This window comes from Apodemus sylvaticus, chromosome 1 (assembly GCF_947179515.1).
Source record: "Apodemus sylvaticus chromosome 1, mApoSyl1.1, whole genome shotgun sequence".
Lineage (NCBI taxonomy): Eukaryota > Metazoa > Chordata > Mammalia > Rodentia > Muridae > Apodemus > Apodemus sylvaticus.
In genome coordinates, this window is record NC_067472.1 from 84,866,178 (window position 1) to 84,893,702 (window position 27,525).

At 42.4% G+C, this 27,525-nt stretch overlaps 1 protein-coding gene across 1 annotated transcript; it reads left to right on the plus strand.

The window, feature by feature from the left end:
• Positions 1 to 989: 989 nt before the first annotated feature.
• On the plus strand, positions 990 to 27,159 carry Cdr2 (cerebellar degeneration related protein 2). The gene is made up of 5 exons (XM_052199992.1): positions 990 to 1,322; positions 13,434 to 13,546; positions 23,376 to 23,524; positions 23,765 to 23,929; positions 25,266 to 27,159. Exons 1-5 carry the CDS (start codon positions 1,247 to 1,249, stop codon positions 26,125 to 26,127), a joined length of 1,365 nt encoding a protein of 454 aa, XP_052055952.1. The 5' UTR covers positions 990 to 1,246; the 3' UTR covers positions 26,128 to 27,159.
• Positions 27,160 to 27,525: the final 366 nt, after the last annotated feature.

Genomic DNA, 27,525 nt, shown 5'->3' on the forward strand with positions numbered 1-27,525 from the left:
ACTTACAACTGCTTTCCTCTTTGGTGCTTTTTTTTTGGATAAGGCAAACTTACAACTGCTTTCTTCTTTGGTGCTTTTTTTTGGATAAGGCAAACTTACAACTGCTTTCCTCTTTAGTTTGGGTGAGACTCCGGATCTGTGCGAAGGAGTTACTAACTTCAGGAGTTATCTACCAAATCACTACTGCCAAAACTGAGTATTTACTCCCCTCCCCTCCTCAGTTGTTACAATTCTTCTTTCCTCTGTAGACGTTATCAGTTCTAACATCCCAAACGTCTGCGCCGACCTTTCTCTCTCTGTGAGTTTCCCTGTGTGAGGTACCCAAATATGCTACCAAGTTTAACCCAAGAAACAGTGGTTAAGGCTGGCAAGCTGGCCACCAAGTGCAATGCCTGCTCTTAGGCGTTTATCTTGGGCTCTACGAACCTTTAAGGGATTCTATGCAAAACTGTGGCAACTTTTCTCAGGGGCCAGCTCCGGACTCCGGAGTGTGAAGTGGGGCTGGTGACCGCCCTTTTTAGTTCATTGCCATGCTCCTGGAAGGCCGGGGCTCCGACATGGTGGAGTAGCTTTCATTCAGTAGCGTTCTCTCGGCTTTGACCTCGCGACGGACCCCGAGTCTCCCTCCGCACGTCACCGAGGACAGAGCCAAGAGGAGTTGGCCCGCAACCGAAACCCTCGGGTGGGAAGATGATGTCTGATGCCCAGAACTGGTAGTCCTCGCCACCCGGAGTCCACTGAAGCCGCCTCCACACTCCGGAACTGGAGTGCACTCAACTGAGGAAACGCGACGCAGACAAAAGAGGAGGGGCTGCCGACCGCACCCTCTTTCCCCGCCTCCTTTGTTCCTTCCTAAGCCTTTGTTGGCTGATGATCCTCGGCCCGCGACCTCTTTTGATATTCTATTGGCCAAAGTCGCTGTCACTCTACAGGCGGCTCATTCGTGATTGGTCAAGGTGCCTCCCGGGTTTGAATCGACTCCCCGGCTTGGGAGGGTTCTGCCAAAGTGCCACGTTGGGCCGGGTAGCAGGCGTGAGGAGCCGGCTCCCGGCGCCACCCGGGGCGCGCTCGCTAGGGCGCCGGCCGTTGGGCGGCGCGGGGCGGCGGCGGGAGCTGCAGCGGGACCGGAGCGTCCCGCCCCAGGGTGGCTCTGGCTGAAGGCGGCGGGGCCGGGGGAGAGCCCGGGGCAGCGGCCGAAACGGCAGGGCGGCGGCAAAGCCCGCTGCCCCCGGACGTCCCCGGCGACATGCTCGCAGATAACCTGGTGGAGGAGTTCGAGATGGAGGATGAGCCCTGGTACGACCACCGGGACCTCCAGCAAGGTGAGGGCGAGGTCGCCGGAGGGTTGGGGGTGGGAATCGGGGGTGGTGGTGGCAGGTGTGGAAAGTGCTAGAAAGTTCTTTAGGCTGGAGGTTTGGGATGCGGCGGCCCGGGGCTTCTCGCGCTCACCTGGCAACGGACCCGCCCATCCTGACCGCAGAGAGCAAACGCGCGCGGCCCACGGCCCTGCGGATGCCCAGCACAGGCTGATGCTCGGCGCCTTAAGAAAGCGCTTGCGGGGGATGAGCGGATCCATCCCCTTAGTGGACCTCTGAGGTGGGCAGGGGTGACCAGCTTGCCCTGCTCTAGAAGCGAGCTGCTGACCTGGCTCCGGGTCGTGCTGCCCTGCCTGTCCCACTTCGCCTTTCATGGTCCTCAGAGTCTGCAAGCCGCTGCAGGTGGTGGGGGGGCAGTGCTGCTGTGCGGTACCCGTACCGTCACTCTGTGAGAGTGATTTTTTGTTATCCCGTTTTCCAGACAGCAGAGGCTAAGGTTTAAGTGGATTCTCTGAAGCCGAATTTGGGATGCCACACACACTTGAAATGAGGAGTCTGTAGAAACTGTTCAGTTTCTTAGCATCCCAGTTTACTACTTACTTAGTTGGGTATTTAACTGCTTTGTGTTTTAATTTATTACCTAGCCATCGTTCATCAGGGGCTAAATGAAATTATTTGAGGACAGCTCTCTCATGCCCTTATCTTTGCATTCGGGTTTTCAATTAAAAATAATCCTGCCTTGGTTTTCTTGCATCGTAGCATCTCCAGAGACAATCTCAAGAGTGCCCCCAGTCTGAAGCCAGTGGCCCATTTTCTTGCACATTCATAGCAGGATTTTGTGTTTGGGAACACTGATGGGCCCTTAACACCCTCATAGGCTCCTTTAATTCTCCCAATAGCATCAGGTGCTGCAGTAGTCACCTCTGGCTGAGGTAGATACTGTTGGAGAGACTAGGTATCCACTGCAGACTCCAGAGTAGACATTCTTAGCCACCATGTAGAGGGATCCTCAGGAATCCTTTGTGCTATTCTGTATAACTGTGTCCACGCCAAACTTTTCATGGAAATTAATATCTCTTTGAGTTGGCTGTTAAACACCACTGCTTGTTCACAATTCAGCTGAATCTGACAGGGAAAAATGTGTGCTTGAAGGATCTGTACTTAGAAAAAGAAAACAGGTAGCTCTTTGGAGAGATGGTAATTTGCTTTTTTGTTTTTTGTTTTGTTTTGTTTTTTTTTGTTTGTTTGTTTTGTTTTTTATTTCTGTCTGTTTTAATTTCTTAATGCGCAATGACCTAAGCCCAAATAGATCCCTTTACTACTATTGAGGCTGCCTAGCAGTTACAATGCTGGATTTGCCATCACATTTTTCCATTTCCAGAAGACATTTGTTAGACATTTAGCCTACTTCAGATTTGCCCCATAAGGATTGATGACCTACTTTGATACTTGAGGACTGAAGCAACCACTGTGCAATTGCAGCATTTTATTATATGAAAGCAGTTTATATAATCCAAGCAAGAGATTTTTCTTTAGCATATTTAAGAAGAATCCAAAAACCTTCAAGGACAGGTTTGCCTCCCATATCTAACATCATATATAACACATCATAATAGAAACTCGATTTAGTATTTGTCAGCCTGGACTGAAGCTCTTACACAAGATTAATGTTTTCAGCTCTCCTCAGTCCAGTGCCCTAGTCCACCCAACAGCCAACCCACACACACACACACACACACACACACACACACACAGGAGGTTATCGGGAACAAACAGTTGTAATATCTCCGTCTACTGAGTGATAAAATATGTTTGGGCTATGTGTGGAATTCTTAACTTCTGATCCAGATGAAGGTGTCACATCTTCAAATGTAACAAACCCTAACCTCTGGGCTAATTTACTGTTGATTTCCATTTGGAATTTCTTCTCTACTTTCCAAAGGCTTTTCCATCTGTTATCGCAGTGGACTTTGCCATGGCTTCTGTATCATAAACAGCCATATAAAGTACAAATGGAAGCTATGAAGTCCTGTTAGCTCACTGGTGTGCCATGAAAGAATGATGGCTGCCCTTGTGAGCATCATTCCCCCAATTTTGCCGGCTTACATGTTAAAACGGTTTTGTATATAATCCCACACAAGCCCGGGTGTGCTGGGATTGACCCTGGGCTCTCTGTGCATGCTAGGTAAGCAGTGTACCACTGAGCCAGCCTAGAACTACCTTTGAACAGAGTTTACAGTTGTTTCTCAAGAACATCTTGTTTTTTCTAACCTGGGTATTAATGTAGGCAGTGGCACCACTTGTAACTAGCTCTTAGGGAGGCAGGGCTCCCACTCAGTGGGATGCTGTTTATGAACCTCTTCACTAGAGACATCTGGAGATGCTAGTAAATGTACGCCTTCAGCATTTGCTGCTAAATAGTTTGGGAACAGCTCTGTCTCTGTATAGATTAAGGAACTGTAGTTGGATTTTATGTGTTCTTTATGATCTTCTTTACTAACGTAGATTTATATTAGATAGATGACCTAAAATATTTTACAACGATATTGAGACTTGTTTAAGACCCTATCTTAAACAAGCCTCCCACAATAGGCTGAGCCCTCCCACATCAGACACTAATAAGAAAAAGCCCTATAGGCTTATGTACAGTCCCGTCTAGAGATTTTCTCAATTTTGACTCTCTCCTCTCTGATTATAGTACTATATTGTGTGTCAAATTGACACAAACCAGCCAGAGTGCACATGGAAGTCAGAGGATGACTTGTGAGAGTCAGTTTTCTCATTCCTCCATGTGGATCCTGGCAGCTGAACCCAGATTATAATAGTCACGGCTCTTACCCACTGAACCATCTTACCAGTTCTTACTTACTTTCTGAGATCGGGTCTTGGTGTGTAGCCCAGGCAGCCTTAAACTCAAAGCAGTCTTCCTGCCTCAGTCTACTGAGTGATGAGATTGCCATGACTAATTTCACTTCAGTATACTCATTATTGTGTGTTGGAAGCGAGCTGCGCACTATGTGCACGTGTGGAGGTCCTAGAGCAGCTTTGTGGAAGCAGATTTCTTCCACCTTTCCATGGCTTCCCAGCATCAAACTCTGACTCCCTCCCCCAGGCTTGGAAGGCAAATACCTTTTTTTTTTTGCCCTCTAAGCAAAATTTTATTTTATTGTTTTTATTTTACTTTATATGTATGTTTGTCTGTGTGTATATATGTATACTAGAAGATGACGTCTGATCCATGGAACTGGAGTTACAGGCAAGTAACCCACTATGTGGGTGCTGGGAACTGAACCTAGGTTCTCTATAAGAGCAGCAAGTGCACTTAACCTCAGAGCCATCTCTCCAGCCCTATAGCCTGCTTCAGAAAACAGTTTACCAAAAGGAAAAAAAAATCCAGTGGGGCATAGTGGCAAGTGTGGCAGTCCACACCTTTCTAGGTGGCTCTGAATTCAAGGCCAGCCTGGTCTACATAGCAAGTTCTAGGCCAGCCAAGGCTGTGTAGTGAGAACATGTCTTTAAAAAAATTTTTTTCTAAAGCATTAAGAGTATTACATTTTTTTTCATCTAGTAATAGCTGCCATTATTTAAATGGACACACTGTGTTAAACTTTGTTAGGGCCTTCCTTTCTACTCAGAATAACAAAACCATTCTTACCTCAGTCAACTCTTCATATCCTGTTACATGTAAAGTGTTGCAGAGATGCTCTGATGAGGAGACTTTTGTTAGAGAACTAAGTTGACACACTAAGAATACTGACAGTAATCTCTGGGCACAGTCCTTTCTGGGACGGCAGGATTCTATGTAGGTAATGATGGCACTTGCTTTGAAATGTGCCCCCAAGAACAAGGTGGAAAGGCTTCAAAGACTGGCCTTCCTTTAGACCAGCTGCTGGTGCAGGTGTCACTGGTGGAGCCTCGCAAGCTTTAGAACAGGGGCTGGGGTTGCAGGTGTATAGATCACCAAATGAAGGCATACTTTAAAGGAATACTGAAATTCCTTTTCAAGATGAGTAGGTTTTTCTCAATTTCAGAATGAGCTCATCCCTGAATTTCTAATGTAAACTTAATTGCTGAATCATTGTTTAGAGGGTCATTAAAACTGACACTATTGTTTGTTTTGGTTTTTTTTTTATGTTTATGTTGAGGTTGTATGTGTGTGCTCTCAATTATAGTAATGTTGGCACCAGACATTGAATAGGAATGTCACCAGATGACACATTTGACTTTGTAATAGGAAGAGCTTTCAGCCTTTGTGTTATTAAATTACTGCTGCATATTACAAGTAATAGAACACTATTCTCAGCTTTTTTATTTGTCCATGTTTGAGAAACAAGTGAAGTAAAAAGACTGTAATAAAATCTGCAAGAAAGATCTTTTTTTTTATTAAAAAAAAAAAGGCAGTCAGCTACTGTTGCTAATGTTTTTTCCCAGGGTGAGTGAATATTCTTTAAAGCTAGCAGCCTACACTGAAAGTAGAGCATAATAGGTAGGGCTCAGGCTGTAATAACTCAGTGGTAGAGCCCTTGCTTTTTGTGTGTGAGGTCCCTATCATTAAAGAAAAAAATTTACCTGCCAAGACTAGTTAATAAAAGAATATCAAACGAATAGGTCACTGATACATTGTAAGTCTGTGCTATTTGTAGTGACTCTCTAGGCCAGGCCAATTCAGTAGGATTTAGAAAAGACAATGGAAATCCTTATCGTAATAGATAACCAGGTGTGCAATGCTTTGGAAGTATAAGATTTCCTTTCCTTTTGTGCACTAATTACAAAGTAAAATTAAAGGACATTTAGCATTCTCCTGTTCCCTCTACCAATTACTTAGAAACGCTTCTTGGGCTTCCTGCCAGCTTTGGACTCCTTTTGGTTATGGAGGCCAGATGCTAAACAACAGGAAATGATGTGTTTTAAAGACTGAAACAGTCGGGTGTCTTTACACTAACAGATGAAGTAATGTCCTATTATACAGTGTGACCTCATGGGTGCATTCTTGTAGTTACGCTTCGACTTGCTAGAGTCCTAAACAGTCCATGAAATATTCAGGAGACTGAAGCTTCTGGTTACTGAGCCTGGTGCGGATTCTGTTTAACTAGAACTAAGGACTGAGATGAAGATGAGTCTCAAATTTTTGTTTATTTGTTGTTGGCTAATGGGAAACAAAAAAAAAAGAGGCTATTTCTGACCTCTTCAGTAGCAGGAAACATGCTACTGGCTGTTGTAATTGGCATAAGGAGTTCATAACTGAATGGAAGTGCATGAGGAGCTCAGGTCTTGATTCTGAAGAAGTTGCAGTTCAAAGTTTTTGTAGGTTAAATTAGCTTAGTTTGATTTGATTCTTTTGAAATTAGTGAGAAGTGGCCTTTATTTTGTGAGAATCGTTTTTTCTGTGTTTTTTATATTTCCATTATGTATATTCATTGCATATGGTACTGTTGTGTACAAATATTTGCATATGCGTATATAGTGCATGATTAGACTATTCCCTCCATTATCTGTCATCCACCCTTTTGTCCTCCCACCCCATATTAGTTCCTTTTTTCTGTAGATTGTTTTGCTTACCTCTGTGTGACATACATATATACATATATACATACATACATACATACATACATGACTGTATCTGTGTGCTTTGAATTTGTGGCAGTCCTCCTGTTTCTGCCTTCAAAGTGCTGGGATTACAGGTGTCAGTCCTTCACTATATTCAACTATAGTTCTTTTTTTATTCACTGAAAAAAGCTAGTAATTTGGTTGGGTGGAGATGTTTTTTCACTGGCTGAGCAGGCCAGAAACACAAAGTGTCTGAACTCTTCCTTTCTTCTTGCTGTCACTTATAAGAGACTAAAGCCCTAGTCTAGGGAGTGTTACAATCTCCCCCTTAAAGTAGTACGTGGACATATCTTTCCTTAGCCTTGAAACTATGCAGGCATGGTTTGAGCATTTCGTTCAGTGGTTAAGTGCTTGCTTAAAATGTGACAGAGCCCAGGGTTTGAGCTCCAGCATTGAAGAAGGGAGAAAACAATCTACTTCACAGCCAGACGTGGGGGTTGGGGGGGGACGTGCCTGTAATTCCAACACTGATGACGTGAGACAGAAAGATTGAATTTAAAACCAGCCTGAGTTGTGTAGTGAGACTATGAAGGAGAAGCGGGGGTGGTTAGGGATGTTACTTTGGAGCACTTGCCTTGTGTTCAAGGCTCTCGTGATGGGAGAAGAAAACACTGCAGATGGAGATGATGAAGCACCCTGGTGACGAGAGTTGGAACCTTTAGTTTCTGGCCATGACTCACCATGTGTATTTGGTTGAATAATTTAATAGTTTTGTCCTTTAGGTTGTCTCATCTGAAAAAGCTAGGTTCTATATCCTGTAGAAAATACCAAGATTAATGTCTCTTAAATGCTTTTGGCTGTTGGTAAAGGTTTTAGCTTGAATGGAATTAGATGGAATTTGATAGGTTTCTTTTCTGGCCTTAATGTAATAACAGTAGTATATATTTGTATTAATACTAAAATTATAAGAGAACACATTTTAGCAATTGTTGATTTGGTTTTATTTTTAAATAGTGAGCCGGGCGGTGGTGGCTCACGCCTGTAATCCCAGCACTCTGGGAGGCAGAGGCAGGTGGATCTCTGAGTTCGAGGACAGCCAGGGCTACACAGAGAAACCCTGTCTTGAAAAAAACCAAATCCAAAAAACCAAAAAAAAAAAAAAAATAGTGATAAATTTGAAATTTGTAAGGTGAATATGCTAGAGATATGGTACATATGGTTTAATCTCAGCTGTATGACAGGATGAACAAAAAGGTTTTCAGGACTAGAGAGATGGCTCAGTGGTTAAGAGCACTGACTGCTCTTCCAGAGGACCTGAGTTCAATTCCCAGCAACCTAATGGTGGCTCACAACCATCTGTAATGGGATCTGATGCCCTCTTCTGGTGTGTCTGAAGACAGCTACAGTATACTCATATATAATAAATAAACAAATCTTAAAAAAAAAAATTTAAAAAACTATTAAAAAAAAAAAGAGGTCAGCCTGGTCAACAGTGGGTCCTTCATTTCAAGAAAGAACATCATTAAGTTTCCCCTTAGGCCTGTGGACCAGTAGTCTCAGGATTTTAGCCACTCTTGTAGAGAGAATCTTCACATAATGTGTGGAAGCATAACTTGTCAATAAAAAGCCTATAGCCAAGGGGCTGAGGCAGGATTAGTAGGTGGGGCATATAGGAGGGAGAAGTCTAGCAAAGAGTCAGGCATGGAGGTTCACCCCTAATGCTGAGGAGAGGTGACCATGTGGCAGGACTTAGAATAAGTGGGTAATTAAGTTATGAGCTAGTCAGGAAACAAGCCAAAGCTTTGGGCTTAGGTATTTATTCATATTTAAGAAGTCTCAGAGTCATAATTTCAAGAAACAAAGAGGCAGGTAGAAAAGCCCACAGTGACACACTTTAACCATATAAGGTATAGGTTCTAGCTCATGGAATGGATCTTAAATCTAATAATAAAAAAAGTGGTTGACTGCTCCCATAATATTGTACTACTATTGTGCCAGTATATCTTGCAAACAGGCTACTGTTGTAGGTCCAGGGTTTGTACCTAGGTAATTAATGTCCAAAGTACCTTCCAGCACTACGGGGTTATTAGGGGTAAAACTTTTAGTTAGTACCAGCTCTACTTTGTTGGGCTCAATAACATGAGTGTTGTTTTCACCAATAGTACCTTACCATTAGGTTGTGGAAAGCAACCAATAGGTTGTGATGTTTGGGGCGTCCAGGGACCCCCCTTTAGTCAATTACTCAACAAGATGCAACTGGGGCTTTTACTTGGTGGCATAAGATGTCTAGTTGGGGCATTGTTTCCCCTATTATTTGGTGACTCCATTTATATTCCTTTCGTGTGTGTGTGTGTGTGTGTGTGTGTGTGTGTGTGTGTGTGTGTGTGTGTTTAAGCTTCTGTAGTAGATTTCTACATGGTTTTCCAAATGGCCTTTAATGTTGGTTCTTTCTCCTCATATTTCCCCACTTTGCTTCTCTCCAGTCCTGGGGAGGAGATGGGAAGAGTTGGGGAAGGTAAACACATAATCAAGATACACAAGAAAAGTGTATGTGCTTGGAGCTGAGCTGGACTGGTGTATTGTAGGTTTTGCTCCCACACACACCCCCACCCTGCCTTTTTGATGAGGGAAAACCAACCCAGCACAATACTAATTATGTTGTTGGATGAGTATTACTATATTTCATGATACATATTTGTATTGCAGTAGCTGAAGTAATTTACCATCACATAGAATACAATTTAAAATGTCTCTGCCGTGGCTTGTAGCATCTTACATGATTGCTCTTTGGCCTCTTCCATTTCAACTGACTCCATTCTCTTTTCTCGCTTTATTCCTGCTGGCTGTTTGCCAGGTTATATGGAATATGATAAGTTATTTCCTGGCTCTTCCATGATGACTTCCCATCTTTCAAGCCATAGCTAAAATTAGATTCCTCCTTACATAATTTAACTTTTTGCCCTTATAGTCAGTATCAAATTAATCAACGAATCCTTTCAGCTTTTACTTTCTAGCTATGTCTGATGCGTCTCTACATCGCCAGTGTCTGGCTGAACCACCGTCCTTTGTCACTCCTGCTGTCACTGTCACTGTGCTCTGTCTGTGTCTCATTTAGTGTGTTTGCGTGGCAGCCATAAGCAGCCTGCCAAGCCTTCCTAGTCTCTCCACCTACATTGGAGTAAAAAGCAGTGCTTGATCTCTTTAGTTTAGTCCTGCCCAAGCTGGCCTACCTTGGAGTCTGTCTGATTTACTCTCTAAGTCCTACTCTGCTTCAGAATTCCCTCCTTGATAGCTTCACTCATGATTTCTCCCAGGGACTTAGCACTTGCCTTGCCTCTGCCTGGAATTCTGTTCCCTCAGATGTACACTTCCTCAGTTTCTTCACATCTTTATTGTAGTGTCACCCGTAGTTTAGCCTCTTTCATCCAAACTCTCCATACATCTTCCTTGCTTTCCATGGCCTTTCAAGTACTTGGTGTTCTCTCTTCTATAACCTACCATGCTGCTTTCTCCCATAGGCTTTAAGCACCAAAAAGGAGGAACAAGTCTTAAAATCTGAATTCTTTATATTCCCCAATACCCAAAACATAATCTGATCTTCTGAATATGTACATATTCATTTACGCATACATTCGTGTGGGGTGGTGTGTGTGTGTGTGTGTGTGTGTGAATACAATTGTCAAAGCACCATTTGGGCAGTGATGGTGCTATCACATTTGAAGATTTAGTGTTTATGTGCTTTCTAGCTTCCCTTAGTAGCTTTGGAAAGTCAACAGCTGGTTCTGTTCTTGTAGCCAGAGTTTAGAATAGTGCCTGCCAACAGACATCTTTAAACCAATACCTGCTTGAAATACTTTGTATATTGCAACTTAGCATCCTGGCAGTGTTGGTGCACACCTTTAATCCCAGCACTTGGGAGGCAGAGGCAGGTGGATTTCTGAATTTGAGGCCAGTCTGGTCTACAGAGTGAGTTCCAAGCCAGGTTAACACAGAGAAGCCCTGTCTTGAAAACAAACAAACAACCCCCCCAAAACAAACAAAAAACAACAACAAAAAGCAACTTAGCTTGGAAAGACTGTTCTATATTATTCCGTTTGATATTTACAATCTGATATTAACAGAATAGTTGTTTCTCAAAACAAGACAAGTTTAGAGACCTTTACAGTCACCATATGGGGGCTAGGAAGATGGCTTAGCAGTTAAGAGCATGTACTTTGTCTTAGTCAGGGTTTCTATTCCTGCACCCAAAAAAAAAATAATAATAAAATAAAATCATGATCAAGAAGTAGGTTGGGGAGGAAAGGGTTTATTCAACCTATACTTCCACATTGCTGTTCATCACCAAAGGAAGTCAGGACTGGAACTCAAGCAGTTCAGGAAACAGGAGCTGATGCAGAGGGGATGTTCCTGTGGCCTGCTCAGCTTGAACCCAAGGCTCCCAGCCCAGGGATGGTACCACCCACAATGAGCTAGGCCCTCCCCCCTTGATCACTAATTGAGAAAATGTCTTATAGCTGGATCTCATGGAGGCATTTCCTCAAGGGAGGCTCCTTTCTCTCTGATAACTCCAGCTGTCAAGTTGACACACAAAACCAGCCAGTATATACTGTTCTTTCAGAGAGCCAGAGTTCAGTTTCTAGCACCCACATGAGGCAGCCTACATCCACCTGTAATTCCAACTCTGGTCTCTGTGGGCATCTACACTCATTTATACACACACACACACACACACACACACACAAAGAGAGAGAGAGAGAGAAACAATTTAAAATAATAAAAATGAAAACATTTAAAATCACTGTTCTTCTAGAAAATGATAGTTAGATATGGGCCTTATACATTCCTGCCTAGAGGTCATTACATTTCCCACTATATATCATAGAGCTGGCCCATAAAATGCACTACACAGATAATTGTTTCAATTACCTGTGTCACCAAAATTGCTGGGATTTTTTAAAGTAAAAGCCTTGTGCTCTGGCAACCCCAGCAAGCTAAGCTCAGCCACCTACCTTCAATACACCATTAAAGAGACAGATGATAGTGAAAAAAGATTTATTTAACAGGGCTATACTGGGAAGAGGAACAAATAGGAAGGTCCTAATGACTGCACCTCCTTGTCCATCTAAGGGATTATTAACATGAGATGTAGGTGACTAGAGGACAGGAGGTTTCTGTAACTAAGCAGTGCTGCTCAAGGTGTGATCCTGCCTATGCTGTTTCAGCTCTGGTCTGTTCTGTAGGGTGGGCTGATAAGTTGTCAGTCAGAACTGTGTGGAACACAGCATTTCCTTTCCCCTGGTAAGGGGTTCCTGAGGGAGATTGTAATTATTTGGGAGACAGGGCACAGGTGTCTCTTGAAATAATCTATCCTGTCAGGGTGTTTACATTGCTACTATCATTCTGTTTTGTGTTTCTTTTTCTGTTATTACTAAGTTTCTATTCCTGGGATTGTTATATAATATAACAAAACCTGTCTTATTTGCACATATGCCTAAGAAGGTAATTGTCAAATAAGCTTTAACATAGAGAAACTAGATGTGGTGGCTCCCATTTTTAATCCTAGCAGGGGGGGGGAGGGTGTGGAATGAAATAGCGCCTGGCCCCATGTTTAACAGAAGTATAAAGCAAAACCATATTGCTGCTTTGCATGAAAGCTGTGATAGGGCCTGGTGATAGTGACGCATGCCTTTAATCCCAGACTCAGGAGGCAGAGACAGGCAGATCTCTCTGAGTTTGAGGCCAGCCTGGTCTACAGAGTGAGAATTTCAGGACAGTCAGGCCTCACAGAGAAACCCTGTCTTGCAAACGATGACAACAAAACAGAACAAAAAAAGATAAGATAGGAATTGGGGTTGGGAGAGACAGACTTATGAAAATAGTATCTCACTACTGGTGTACTTCTTCATTTCTTGCAGTAGTATTTAGTTGCCTTGGGAGTCTAGGGATATAGGATATAGGGGGTTGGATCAAGAGCTCAGTCATTAAGAGCAGGTACTGCTTTTGTGGAAAACCTGGATCAGGTTCTTAGCACCCATATCAATAGGTCACAACCACGTGTAACTCCAATTCCATGGAATCCAATGTTTGTTTCTGACCTTCAGTGTTATATAAACTCTCATAGACACACACACTTAAGTTCAAAGAAAAAAATTTAAGAGTCCAGACAACTTGCTAGAAATGTTGGAGGCTGCTGAAGAGACCTATGTCTTCAGCTCAAGGATTCATCTCAAAAGCAGAATGTCGGGATTTGAAAAAGTCTATTACCAAATGATTATTTAGAATTGTAAGACTGAATGGTCATTCCTGAAATAATGTCCACATCTCTATGAAATAGACTGCTGTCTTTCAAGTCTGACAGGGTGTATAAGAGAGTACTTCACCTGCTAGCAGACCCCAGGTCAAGTGAATTTTAAGTAGGACTTGGATTTCTTTTAGGCCATTCTATGTTCTATTGGGATCTGACTTGCATGTGTTGGGACTTGCTTCATTTATTTTAAGAACTGGGTTATATAAAATGTCAAAGTAAGCTTATTGAACTTGCTGCGTCCTAAGAGTTGTTTGTTGTGCCAGATCTCCAGCTTGCTGCTGAACTTGGAAAGACACTACTGGATCGGAACACAGAGTTGGAGGACTCTCTTCAGCAGATGTATACAACCAATCAGGAGCAGTTACAGGAAATTGAGGTAATTTACTCAGTGGGAGAGACACATCCTCTCTGATATGTGGCTCTCTGCTGTTGTCATAGACTGCTAAAATAGCACTCACAGCTAGAAACAGTATTCTACTTCTAAGTAGTCTTTTTTGAGAAATTGAACTACCAAAGACACTTTCTTTAGGTGTTCCTAGTATGTAAGTGTGCTCCAATCAAAAAGAGTTTTCTCATCAACCTTGTTAAAGTATACAAGAAATAATCTAGTATTTGCCACTGTGTAAAGCAAAATGAAGTTGTACTTAATTTTTTTAAGTTTTTTTTCTTTTAATAAGATTAGTTATGCAACATGGAAGGTATACAGCAAAGCATGCGCCTGCAGAAAGGTACACATGCAAGGACTTGTACGTCCCGTGCTCAGGGAGGGAAGTGCCCACACTGTTGGCATTCCCTGCATACTCTTCTTTGGTGGCCCCTCCCTCCCTCCAGCTAAACACCATTCCAAATTTAGAGTTAGGTAAGAAGGTTTGTTTTGATGCAGTATATAATTTTATAGTTTGTTTAAACTACCTGTGCTTAAACTTAAAGAATTAGTAAAATTCTTGTTATTTATTTGAGTCAGGAAGTTTTGCAGTCTAGGTCAGTTTGAGACTCAGTCCTCCTGCCTTAGCCTTTATGATTTTTTTGTGAAGTAAACATACTGGTGCAGCCAACACTCAGATAAGGAGTGAAAAACGTTATCAGCCATACACTCACCACCCCAGAAACCAGCACTCCACCCAGACACCCTGCATTAGCGTCCATTTGAATGTCACATGAGTGCAGTGACTTGCTCAAAATTTAACTTAACTTTTCCTTCAGTTTCATTTGCTGCTGTGGATTGCGAATGCTCAATACACACTCTGTCCCTAAGTCTCCCAGGCCCTAAACTTCAAAATGTTTATTGACAGTTTTCCTCACTAGACAAGTAATTAAAAGTCTGGGTTGGGATGGTGTTGTTTTTTAATTTACAAAAATAAGCCAGGTGTGTAATGCACATGTTTAATCTTTAGCACCCAAGCCAAGGCAGGTGGACCCGTGGGTTTGAGACCAGCCTGATCCACAGAGTGAGTTCCAGGACATCCGGGGCTACACAGAGAAACCCTGTCTTGAAAATTTAGGGAAAGAAAGAAAAGCAATTATGAACCAAAAAGTTAGCACTTACCCATCCCCCAGAGAGATCTAAAATGAATTGAAAACATCTTGGAACAAACTAATGAGAGGGGATGAGGGCTACTGGTCAGCTGGTAAGAACCGTAGGAGGAAGTCTCTAAGACTTACTATGAAGAACATGGGGGGTGGGGGGGCAGAGTATTGAGACAGGGTCTCACCATGTAGCCCTGGCTATCCTAGAACTCACTGTGTAGACCAGGCTGGCCTGAAACATGCAGATCTGTCTGCCACTGCCTCCCAAGTGCTTAGGACTAAAGGTGTATGCCATGATGCTCAGCTTCCAAAGACTGATCGTAATACTAGTCCAAGTACTCTTCCAAGACTGTCAGTGCACTTCAAACAGTCATCAGAAAAGATGGTCAGTGATTTTGTTAAGTATTGGGTTTTTTAATTTGTTTGTTTTTAAAATTTGATTTATTTAATAAGTATTAAGTACACTGTAACTATCTTCAGACACACCAGAAGAGGGCATCAGATCTCATTATGGATGATTGTGAGCCACCATGTGGTTGCTGGCATTTGAACTCAGGACCTTCAGAAGAGCAGTCAGCGCCTTTAACCTCTGAGCTATCTCTCCAGCCCAAAGTTTTGGTTTTTGGTTATTTTTTTGCTTTTTTTGTTATTTTTGAGACAGGGTTTTCTCTATATAGCCCTGGCTGTCTGGGAACTCACTCTGTAGACCAGGCTGGTCTCGAACTCAGAAATTGACCTGCCTCTGCCTTCCAAGTGCTGGGATTAAAGGCATGCGCCACCACTGCCTAGCAAGTATTGTTTTTGATGTTTAAAAATGGCTATTAAGATGACTCTCCTCAGGCTGGAGAGATGGCTCAGCGGCTAAGAGCACCTACTGTTCTTCCAGAGGTCCTGAGTTCAATTCCCAGCAATCACATGGTGGCTCACAACCATCTGTAATGGGGTCTGATGCCCTCTTCTGGTGTGTTTGAAGAGAGCAATGCTGGTGTACTCATATGCATAAAATAAACAATTTTTTTTTTTTTTAAAAAAAGATGGCTTTCCTCAGAACTTAGAGTGAGAGGAGAAAACTGACTGCTGCAAATTGTCCTCTGACTCCACATGACTGCCTTGGCATTGACACACCCCAGACGATCCACACACAGTCCATAAATGAAAATTTAGAACAATTGTGTTTGTTTGTTTGTTTGTTTGTTTGTTTGTTTGTTTGTTTTAAAGAAAATTGAGCCAGGTGTGGTAGAGTGTGACTTTAATCCCTCTACTTGGGAGGCAGAGGTGGGCAGATCTCTGTAACTTCAAGGCTAGCCTGGTCTGTATAATGGGTACCATTTCTAAAGTTTTATTATGATTTATAAAATTTTATGTGTATGCATATTTTTTTTCTGTGTGTATGTTTATGTATCATGTGTGTGCCTGATGCCCATGGGAACCAGAAGAGAGCATCAGATTCTGTAGAATCAGATTTATAGACAACTGTGAGCCAACATGTGGGTACTGGGAATTGAAGTCTGGTCCTCTGGAGTAGCAACAGTACTCTAAGCTGCTTAGCCATCTCTCAAGCCCTCAATTTTTTAAAAAAAAGTTGAGTAAGCTATTGAAAGTAGTGGTTTTACTGGCTTCAGGAAGGCCTGTGGCTTGTCTGAGTACTGATTTGAACACCAGTCTTTAAATTACACTTATTATTCACCTACATTTGTATATGCATATGTATGTACACACACACACACACCTGGGAGTCTGTGGAGGTCAAAGGATAACTTGTAGAGTCTCCTCTTCCTATTTAGGTCCCAGGGATCAAACAGGTTTTTAGGCTTGGTGGCCAGTGGCAGCCCTGCACATCTAAGTTCTTAAAGAATACAGAGAAAAGTAGCTCTTGTTCGCTTGTTTGTTTTCAGGTCCTGGATGGGAGGGAGGCTCTGGAGGGTAATGGGATTTGACCTGATCATTCCTGCAGCCATAAGTTCTAGTTACTTTGTTGCTTTGACACTTGCACTGTCCCAACAGCAGTTATGCTCGTTTATTAGAATGGTTCTACTTCACAGCATCCCATTTTGCAAGAATTCATTCCTTCTTGGGAATAGAGGGGATAGTGTGTGTGTGTGTGTGTGTGTGTGTGTGTGTGTGTGTGTGTGTGTGTGTGTGTGGTGTAGATGCATGCACACATGCCAGCACTGAAGATTGATGTGAAATATTTTTCCTTATTGCTTTCCAAAAAGTCTCTCATTTAACCTGGAGCTTACCAATTTAGGTGAGCCCAGGGCATCTTCCTGTCTTTGCCCCCGAGACTGGGAGTACAGGTACGCACTTCCATGCCAGCTTTTTTGTTTGTTTGTTTTAATATTTACTTATTTATGTATATTTTACTGTTTTTAAGACACGATCTTAATATGTAGTTCTGATTCTCTGGGACTCACTATGTAGACCAGGATGACCTCAAACTCAAAGAGATCTAACTGCTCTAACTTCTGAGTGCCAGGATTAAAGGCATAGGCCACAAAGCCCATGAAAGCTGTGTATGAATGTTTTACCTGCATGTATGTAAGTGCGCTGCATGCCTGTTTGGTGCTAGGGAGCAGTTTAAAGGCTCTGAGCACTTAAGTCTGGGACTCTAACTCTGGAGACTTGAAGACATGTGGAGGGAGCACTGGCCTTTGTATTCAGAGACTTTTGGGCATATTATATTTTCAGATAGAAAGCCTTGTAAACCACCTTTCAGATCTGTCTGCTTCACTTGGATTAGTGACAGATGTCAGCCCTGCATTGGCACAGAGTGCTCTGAAGAGATGGTGAGATCATGGGAATGATATGTTTTGGACTTCTGTAATTCCCACATCATTATTTATTCGTTTTTCAGAATATTTGTAGTGAAAGTCGTAATTCTAAAAATAAATTCTATTGATGTAGTGAGCAGTAGATCTTAAGAAGTTGGCAAGCTAGGCCTGAGAAGATGGCTCATTTGGTAAAGTGGTTGCCATGCAAACATAAAAACATGAGTTTGGATCCAGCACACTCACATAAAAGCCAAATATGATGGCATATGTCTGTAATACAGTGGCAGCAGAGACAAGTGGATCCCCAACAACCAGTGTGAACCAGTGCGTGAACTCCAGGTGCAGAGAGAGGCCCTGTCACAAAAAAGTAAAAGGCAGATGTCTAGTATCAGCCTCTTGGGCTCCACACACATGCTGCACATGCACACAAAAGCCCACTTGGTATGCTTTTAATATGTGACCTTTATTTTCATATTTCTCTTTTCCAACCCTGTATGTCCTATGGTAAATATATTACTGTAACTAGGGGAAATATACTTTTCATCATTTATTAGGAATTATTTCTTCACTGTTATTAAAGGTTATTTTTGCACTAAATTTAAAAGATGGCTATAATCCTTGATTAAAGGATAGTACTCACACTGCTGGGAAGCCAAATTTCCATTTTTGTTTTGTTTTGTTTGTTTTTTGAGACAGGATCTCTCTATATAGCCATGGCTGGCCTGGAACTCCCTGTGTAAACCAGGCTAACCTCAACTCACAGAGACCACTTGCTTCTGTCTCCCTAGGGTTGGGATTAAAAGTGTGTGCCATTATGCCTAGATTCTTTTATTTATTTATTTTTTAAAACAATTAGTTCTGGGGTCTGAACTCTGGTCCTCATGTTTGCAAGGCAAGCACTGTAACAACTGAACTGTCTTCCAAGCCGGATGTTCTTGCCCTAAGTTGGCATTTTGTCTACTTTGCTGCCAATCCCACATCCCCATCTTGCATTGGTGTTTTGGGGTTTGGTTTCCGGTTTTTTGATTTTTTTTTTGAAACCCTTTTTCCCCTATTCAGTGGTGTCCCAGATTCTGAATTGAGAAAATGAGTCCGTGTGTGAATTTAGAGATGAATAGTGGGAAATATAACCTTTTTCTTTCTATACAAAGTGAAGAAAAAAAATACTAATTTAGAGCTCACATACTTACTTAGAAGCCAGTAGTTTTTCTTGAAGTTGCTAACCAGGTGACACTCCCTTTTAGGTTGTTTGTGACTGATTATTGAAGACTGAGTAGCTTTTCTGATTAGGCTTAATTTAATTAAACTAAACTCCTGCCATGTGGAAAAACAAGCTCCTTGGCATTCTTGGGTTATCCTCAAAGCCAAGTCCTCTCTAAGATATCACAAGTTTATTCAATGGCTTCATTGTGTTTTTATCACAGATTTTTATATAGTGAATAAGAGGCACTTTCCGTAGGTTTTTTTTAGTGGCCTTTGCATGTTGACTTCCTGTGTGTTGGTCACAAGTCTAAAGTGACATTTTTTTTTTAAGAGGCTTAACTTGGGACCCATTCAGTGTGTGGTGTGTATTATAAGTATTTCCCCTTCGGGTTTTTGAGTGTACTGTTATAGCCATGGAATAGGGTATCTAAGTGGGAATTAGTGGTTAGTAGGCTTTTCTCAGGAGGTGTATAGTCAAGCCCATCACAGAAGCTTTCAAAACTAAACCTTTCTCGACATTTGTACTCTGAATTGTATGGTACTGAACATAGCTGCTGTGAACAGAGGTCTTGAAATAGATATTTAGCTAAATTGTAATCCCTACTAATATGTCAGAAATGGGCTACATAGAGAACTATGACCATTCCTTCCCAGAAAGAGAGTGACAGTGACAGTCAAGAATTGAGTTGATTGTTCTGTTGTCTTGAGAGGAATGAGGACAAGGTGCTGTGTGGACAAGAGGGAGTCCTCTGACAGATAGTTTAGTATGTGGGGATGAGGACAAACCATGTAGGTCCCTGCAATTGTCTTTCAGGTGAATCTTAGCATGCATAGACAAAGTTTAAAAACTAATCCTAAATAAAGATAACAGTAGCTACCTCTTCCTGAACACTTTTATCATTTGTCAGATACCAGACTGGCCTCTTATATTAACCTTCCTATAAATAAATGTATATGTGAAAGGACAGTTTAACAGGAGTAGAATGTGTTTTTATATGCATACATCAGAGATACTCAAATGATTCTCTTAAGAGGTGGCTTTGGAGTTTATCTTACACACGGTATGGCTATTCCTGGCTGTCAACCTGCCTGCGTCTGGAATGACCTACAATCGGAGGGCACACCTGTGATCCAGACCTTGAGGCTGGAGGACACAGGCTTTTGATCCTGGAAGTGTTGGATGGCACATGCTTTTCATCTGGATCTTGAGGCATAGTGGTCATGAGAACCTTAGACCCAGGCAAGGCAGTACATGCCTTTAATCCCAGGAGTCAGAGGCAAGCAGATCTCTGAATTCAAGGCCAGCCTGGGACAGAGTAAGTTCCAACTAAAGAAAATCTTAGGTCCAGATGTAGTGGTACACACCTTTAATCTGGGTCATATCTTCTGCTGGAGACCTACATAAGGACGATGGAAGAAGGAGGAAGGGTTCATTCTTTTTGGCCTGCTTACACTCACCGGCCAGTGCATCTGTTGGAACCTACTTCTTTAGGATTCCATCTCATACAGAAGACCAGCTGAAACACCCAGCCTTGTGGAACTGAGCAACTACTAAACTCTTAGACTTCCTATTAGCAGTTGCCCTTTGTTGGGTTAGTTGGACTGCAGCCTGTAAGTCATTCCAATAAATTTCATCTTTATAGAGAGACATTCCATAAGTACTGTGACTCTAGAGAAACCTGCCTAATACACACACACCATGATGCAGAACAGTATATTCTTGGAGCAGGGATTAGATGGAGGAAAAGGACTTTGACTCGTAAATGTGGCAACTTACTGGATGACAAATAGATAAAAACTAGTAAAGCTTTTTGGGTTGGATTCCTCTGGTGCTGACTCCTGGGCCTGAAGAGTCTGAAGCTGTGCTTAGCAGTTAACCTTTACTCTGCCTGATAGACAGGGAGGGGTGTACATGGCGGGCACACAGCTTTCCCGCCTGTTTCTTAACTGCCTTCAGCAGTCCTTATGCCAAAAATGTATTCTGAAGCCACATATCCTGGTTGTATATATATTAATCTTTATAGCCTCATGAGGTCCTGATGAGGAAATCACAGAAAAATTGCAATGTCAAAGGGCCTTCAAGCCTGTACTGTGAGCTGGAATACCACCATCTCCTGTCAAGCTCTGGTCTTGACCTCACTGAAAGACTCCATTCGTAAATTGGCTTTTCAAATGTCCCCTGTGGGACAGTTAAGTCCCATGTAGAGGATGTAGGAATAGTTTCTTTGTAAATAATTTGTATCTGTTTATACATTGACCTTTTTAAAGGTTATTGTGAATCAAACCCAAAGAATACTTAAGACTTGGTATAAATTATAAACTGTCTTAAAAATGTTTATAATGTATATGCATTTATTTTGAGTGCTTGTGTGTGTGTATGTATGTATGTATGTATGCAAATTTGGGACAGCATGTTTGTGGACGTCAGAGGACAACTTAACAGGAGTTAGTGCTCTCCCTTCAACAGTGTGAGTTCTAGAAATTAAAGTCTGCTCATCAGGCTTGGCAGCAAGTGCCTTTACCACTGAGCTGTCTTGTCATCCTAATCATATATATTCTGTTGACCCTAACTAAGCACTTGACCTATCCAGTTCTAAGAAATTAAACATATTTCCGTGGATGAACCAGGGCAGAACCACATAGAACCAAAAGTCTGAAGTAGTTTCCTGTCAGAAGTTGGTTAGTTTTCAAGTGATCATGAGAAACTTGTGGAGTTTCAGGCAGCAAAGAATAAATGGATTTTCCTACATCCCAAGCTGCATCTAATGTTGCCCACTTAATCATGACAGTCTAGCAGTTTCTAACATGTACAACTGCTTACCACTTCTGAACCCCAGACATTCGGCTGAGGGAGGTCTTCCCTGTAAGCTTGCAGCAAATTTATTTGGTATCAGCAAATCTTGAATTGATCTGAGGCTGCTTGTAATATTCACACTTTTTGATGCCGAAGTATCAATGCTTAATTACAGAATCCTGCCCAGACCTCACAGGGGTGTTTGGGAATAGTGATGCTGGTGTAAATTAAAAGAAAAATTTCAAGACATCTGAGATTCAGATGAGAAAGTTAAAGAGTTAAAGAGAAGTTGTTAGCTCTGTGCATGGCCACTGATGGAAGTATCTGAAAGGGGCTACATTGGATCACTGAGTATCAGTTAACTCTGTTGTTTGAAAGAAAACTGTTGAAAACCAGTGCCAAGTGTTGCACACCTGTAGTCCTAGTATTAGGAGGCTGAGTCAGGAGGGCCAGAGGTCAGAGCCAGCATGGCTGGGAAATATAACAGACATTTTCTCAAAAAAACAAAGGTCACTTGGCTCTGATAGTACTTGAAGAGCAGTGTTCAAGGAGTGTTTGTAAAGTCTAATCTGCTACCATGTGATTATACTTCAAACCTCCCTCTCCCTCTCCCTCTCCCTCCCCTTCCTTTCACCTCCTTCCCCTCCCCTCCCCCCCTTCTCTCCCCTCCTGGCTGTGTCTGGAGGAATAGGAGTGGGAGTGTTCTGTTTGGAATGTGTGCTCCGCTCTAGTGTGTCCAGGTGGAAATGGGTAGGGAGGGTGTGCAGATGACCTAGCTGTGGCATTAAGATTGTACTTATTCCCCTTATCCTCAGTCTTAGCAGGACCAAAATAAATAACCTGCTAAGTATCTCATGAGTAAGGATAATAGAAATAACATTCCTGTAGAATAGAAGTAACAAGATTTTGATATATATTAAAGTATCTGGTAAAATTAATGTATTTTTCACTAGTTTTTGTCTGAAATACCTCATTCAGGAAAAAAGGGGGGTTTTGTTTGTTTGTTTCCAAGCCAAAAAAATCCCCACAATCCTCATAAGTTTTTCCTTCCTTCTTCCTTTTGGTTAAACCTTTTAACCTTTTTAACCTTTCCTGTTTTTTTTTTTTTTAAGATTGATTATTTTTATCTGTATGAATGATTTGCCAGAATGTGAGTACATGCACTTGTGAGTATGCCTGATGCCTGCAGAAGTTAGAAGGAGCAGATGCCCTGGAACTGGAGCTAAGAGAGGTGGAGCTGGCAGTGGACTCTCAAGTCCTCTGTAAGAACAAGTGCTCTTCACCACTGAGCCATCTCTCCAGTCTCTGTTAAACATGCTTTCTTTAAGCTTTTATCGTGTTTTTCCAAGTTTTCTTGAGGGCTTATCATATTTCACTTTGGGTTTTCCTTTTGAATATTAAGCATATAGTTTGTAAAATTAGTCTAGCCTCATGGAACGTAAGAGTTTTGGAAAGCATTAATGGAACTAAGCACATTAAGAATAGCTTGTGCCGATTTTATTATTGAAGCAGGTAGTTTCATTGGGATTTAACATTCTCTTTTCCATTAAGTAAGCTGATGACGCTGGTATAGTAAAAAAATTCAATTTTGGTCTTTGTCCCTGAATCCTGGCTTAAAAAGTCTTGTAAAACCATCATTGTCCAGAGTAATAGGATGAGGAATGGCCCACATTGTTAGCTAGCCAGGAGAGGTGTGGGCTGATCATCAATCAACTTTAGTTACCAAAGCCTTTGACAAAACTCTTAAATAAAGCTCTGGAGCTCATGGGCTGGCAGTCACATCCCATGCCGGGGAGGGTGCTGAGTCCACAGGTGAAGCCCGAAGCCCTCACCTGGCATTAGTTGGTGTTGGAGAACAGGTAATCTTATCTGTTTGTGTTACCTGATAAAAAGGACTGCCTCTTTTACAGTACCTGACCAAGCAGGTGGAGCTTCTACGGCAAATGAATGAGCAGCATGCCAAGGTGTATGAGCAGTTAGATGTCACGGCAAGAGAACTGGAAGAGACCAACCAGAAGCTAGTTGCTGAGAGCAAGGCCTCACAGCAGAAAATCCTGAGGTAGAATTCTAACTGTTACAAGGGGCAATCTACAAAGGGATTAGTATAATTTGAAGTAGAATGTGCCTGTAGAAGATTTGGGCAGTCTAGGATAAGGGGTTTTTTTGGAGAAGGAGAATTAACTGTAAGTCCTTTCCAATTAAGAAAGCCAAGTGTGAGTAGCTCACACCTAATCCTCTTCATTGGTTTTGATCTTAATTTAATTTGACAAGCAGCGACCGGCTTCTGTTTTATTCCCAGCCTGACAGAAACAATTGAATGCCTGCAAACCAACATTGATCACCTCCAGAGCCAAGTGGAGGAGCTGAAGTCTTCCAGCCACGGAAAAGGGAGGCAGAAGGCATGTGACCAGGAGAAACCAGCGCCCAGCTTCCCCTGTCTGAAAGAGCTGTACGACCTCCGCCAGTAAGCCTGCCTTGTTGTGGATTTGTAGACAGGCTACCCCATGTCATTGGCATGTTCTGGGCTACAGTAGATGGAACTCCATTGCAAGAAGGGCCCCTGCCTGTCCCACCATGGTGGTCTAGACAGCCACCACACTCAAACAGATCAGTGAGAGTTCATGGCTGTCAGTAATCTTATGAAAACCATTTTCTTTCTTTTTTTTTTTTTTCATTTTAATTTGTTAAATATTAGTTTAAAATTAGTAATACTGCCACTGTAGTACAGATTTGGGAGTTGTATTTCACTTTAGAATGAAAGAAAAAAATGGAAATTTTGGAAGGTGGGTTTGATAGCTCATGCCTCTAATTCCAGCATTCAGGAAGCAGAGGCAGGCTCCGTGAGTTCAAGTCCAGAACAGAGCAAGTTCTAGGACAGTTAGGACTACACAGAGACCTTGTCTTAAAAGAGAAAAAGAAAAGTATTTTCACCTAAAGAAGTGACTTTATAATTTAGTTTTGACTTTGAGTCTTTAATAATGCTTACTAAACACCTATTACACTGCAGTTGATATCTAAGAAGAATGGCCAGAGCGGACATGCTCTGTGTCCTCACAAACCTTCATCCTAACTAACGGAGAGTTAGGCACTCCATAACCAGGGCACAGATAAGTGCGAGCTCCTAGGGCTGAACAGGAGAGAGGCCGGTTCCTATCTCTCACACTTTGCTTTTCTCACATTGCCTATGGCGATTTGGGGTTTTGAGATGAGGTCTCATTCAGCCCAGCTGGCCTCCCTGATCTCCCTGCCTTTACCTCCCTAGTGCTGCTGAGATTACATGTGTGCATCTGGCACTGTGCATGTTTTCCAAGAGCAGATACTAACTCTCTCCTCTGGTCAGAAGTTCTAGATATGACCCTTAAGCTGCCCCAGTGTTTCTGATGTGTATCCCAGGCTGAAGGTCCAAAAACTGTGTTCCTTAACTCTGGTTTCACATTATGGAAAATGTTTAAAACCCCATAGCTGCAGGCAGCAGAGCAACACTGTCCAAACCAGTGGTGTGAGCTCCAACTAGTGATGAGAATCTCTGTCCGTTATGTTTCCTAGTAAGCAGCTGTCATTCTGCTGGTCTTGGAGTGGGTTTTCTATACTACTTTTACTATTGGGGGAAAAAAATCAGTCACAAAAACTGTATTTTCTTTCAAGAATATGCCAGCCTCGTTCAGTTTCGTGTAGCCACTGCTTGTAGTATGGAATGGGCTAAAAATCGATGTCACAGCTTTTAAAAGACTTGGTTGAAAAGCAGCCTCCTTTGAAGTCTCAGTTGATTGACCTTTATATATTTCCATGTTTCCTCACAGACATTTTGTATATGACCACGTGTTCGCTGAGAAGATCACTTCCTTGCAGAGCCAACAAAGCCCCGATGAAGAAGAAAATGGGCACCTGAAAAAGGCAGTGACAATGTTGCAGGCCCAGCTGAGTCTAGAGAGGAAGAAGCGAATGAGTGTGGAGGCAGAGTATAAAGTGGTGCTGAAGGAGAACAGTGAGCTGGAGCAGCAGCTGGGTGCCACAGATGCTTACCGCGCCCGGGCACTGGAGTTGGAGGCAGAGGTGGCTGAGATGCGGCAGATGCTGCAGGCAGAGCATCCTTTTGTGAATGGTGTTGAGAAGCTGGTACCCGACCCTTTGTTTGTTCCTTTCAAGGAGCCCAGCCAGAGTCTGCTGGAAGAAATGTTCCTGGCGGCTCCGGAAGCACATAGAAAACCACTCAAGCGCAGCAGCAGTGAGACGGTGCTCAGCAGCTTGGCAGGGGATGACATCGTGAAGGACCATGAGGACACTTGCATCAGGAGAGCTCAGGCTGTGAAGCAGAGGGGCATCTCCCTTCTGCATGAAGTGGACACTCAGTATAGTGCCCTGAAAGTGAAGTATGAGGAGCTACTGAAGAAGTGCCAGCAGGAGCAAGACTCACTGTCACACAAGGCTGTGCAGACCTCTAGACTGCTGACTAGGGACCTGACAGGACTGGTCACACAGTCTGAGGTCGGGGCCAGTGGCTGGGAACCCACTCCTGTAAGCCCAGAGCCCATCAGTTCCCCAACCACTCCAACCCCAGAATACAAAGTACTATTTAAGGAGATATTTAGTTGCATCAAGAAAACAAAGCAGGAAATAGATGAACAGAGAACAAAATACCCATCTCTCTCCTCTTACTCTTAATACGATCTCCAGCTGTAACTGCTTGTTTTCTGTCACTTGACTCCCCTTCAGACACATAGACTCCAAAGCTTGATGTTGCTAATGACACTTGACTCATTGCTTTGCTTAGTTGGCAAAGCAGGAAAAAGAGATGACTAATAATGTTAACTCCAAGGTCCCTAGGATACCTCATGATGGACTGGCCTCTGGTTGGTACATTGATTTCCAGGAAAAGCCCCAGAACCAGTAGAGGGAGACCCATGTCCTTAGGAGTAGGCTGAAGCACTTAACAGTGTAGGGTAAAGGACAGAATTGGAACAAAACAGCTGTTGCTGTTGCTTCAGCTTCTCAAACTACTTGGAACTCCAAGGACTGCCTAAGTAAAATACTTTTCACAAACACTATCACTCAGAAGAATGTTGAGAAAGTAATCTATTCTGAAATAGATGACATTAACAAGCTCCTTGAGCCCCTGAAGTTTTATTGCATCTGCTAGCACTTGAATGATGACTGACAGATCCTAATATATCTAAATTCAAATTAATACCAGTTGTAATGGCAAGTTTTATTTAACTAATGCCTGTTATGTTTGTATATGCCTAGCATTCAGCTGCTTTACTCAAAGCTAGGCATGTAATAGTAATTCTGTTTTCAAATGGAAACTAGAGAAATCTCTTAGTGTGATCTGCACTGGCCACTTGGCAGCCACAGCTGTTCCTCCTCGGTTCTTAACCATTCCCAGACTTGCAGAAATTCCTGTCTACTTCATTACACAGTATTGATCTTCTGACTGTGGAAACAATCTTCCTCTCACTTGCACACTTTTAATTTAAAAATATTTAAGAGAGCCATGATTGCTGTATATATTTTTCTAAAGGCTGAATAAAGCTATCTATGAATGTGAACAAATGGATCTACTGTCGTTTTTTAAGTTTATGGTTGAAACGAGCTTTTTCCCAATAAACAGATGGCTCAAGGGAATTTGGAAGTGATTTCCCCTCCGTTTTTGTTTTAAGCAAGAAATTCTTGGAATTATATAATTTAACACAAATACTACCTGTGTTGCTAAATATTATGATTGAAAACATTTTCCACAATTATTTTCACTTATTTCAGAAGTATCTGGCTTAGTTCTGACATCTAACCACCAAACACCAGCAGATCCCAAGGCCTCACTGGCCCTAGCCAATCAGTAAACTCCAGGTTCAGAGGGGAGCTGTCTCTAAGGAGTAAAGACTGAAGCAGTGTCTCCAGCAATGGCTCGTTGGGTAAGAGGACCGAGTTTGGTTCCTGGCACCCACATCAGGCCCCACACCATTGCCTGTAGCTCCAGCTACAGTGGTTTGATGTTTATGACTTTGAGCATACATGAACACATTTTTTTTTCTTAAAGAATAAAGATAGAGGAAGACACTTGAT

What these genes read in the sequence shown, in the direction of transcription:
- Cdr2 (XM_052199992.1), top strand. Translation starts at nt 1,247, where the DNA reads ATGCTCGCAGATAACCTGGTGGAGGAGTTCGAGATGGAGGATGAGCCC. An exon ending in CCACCGGGACCTCCAGCAAG is followed by an intron (nt 1,323 to 13,433) that starts GTGAGGGCGAGG and finishes TTGTTGTGCCAG; the next exon opens with ATCTCCAGCTTGCTGCTGAA. An exon ending in TCACAGCAGAAAATCCTGAG is followed by an intron (nt 23,525 to 23,764) that starts GTAGAATTCTAA and finishes TTTTATTCCCAG; the next exon opens with CCTGACAGAAACAATTGAAT.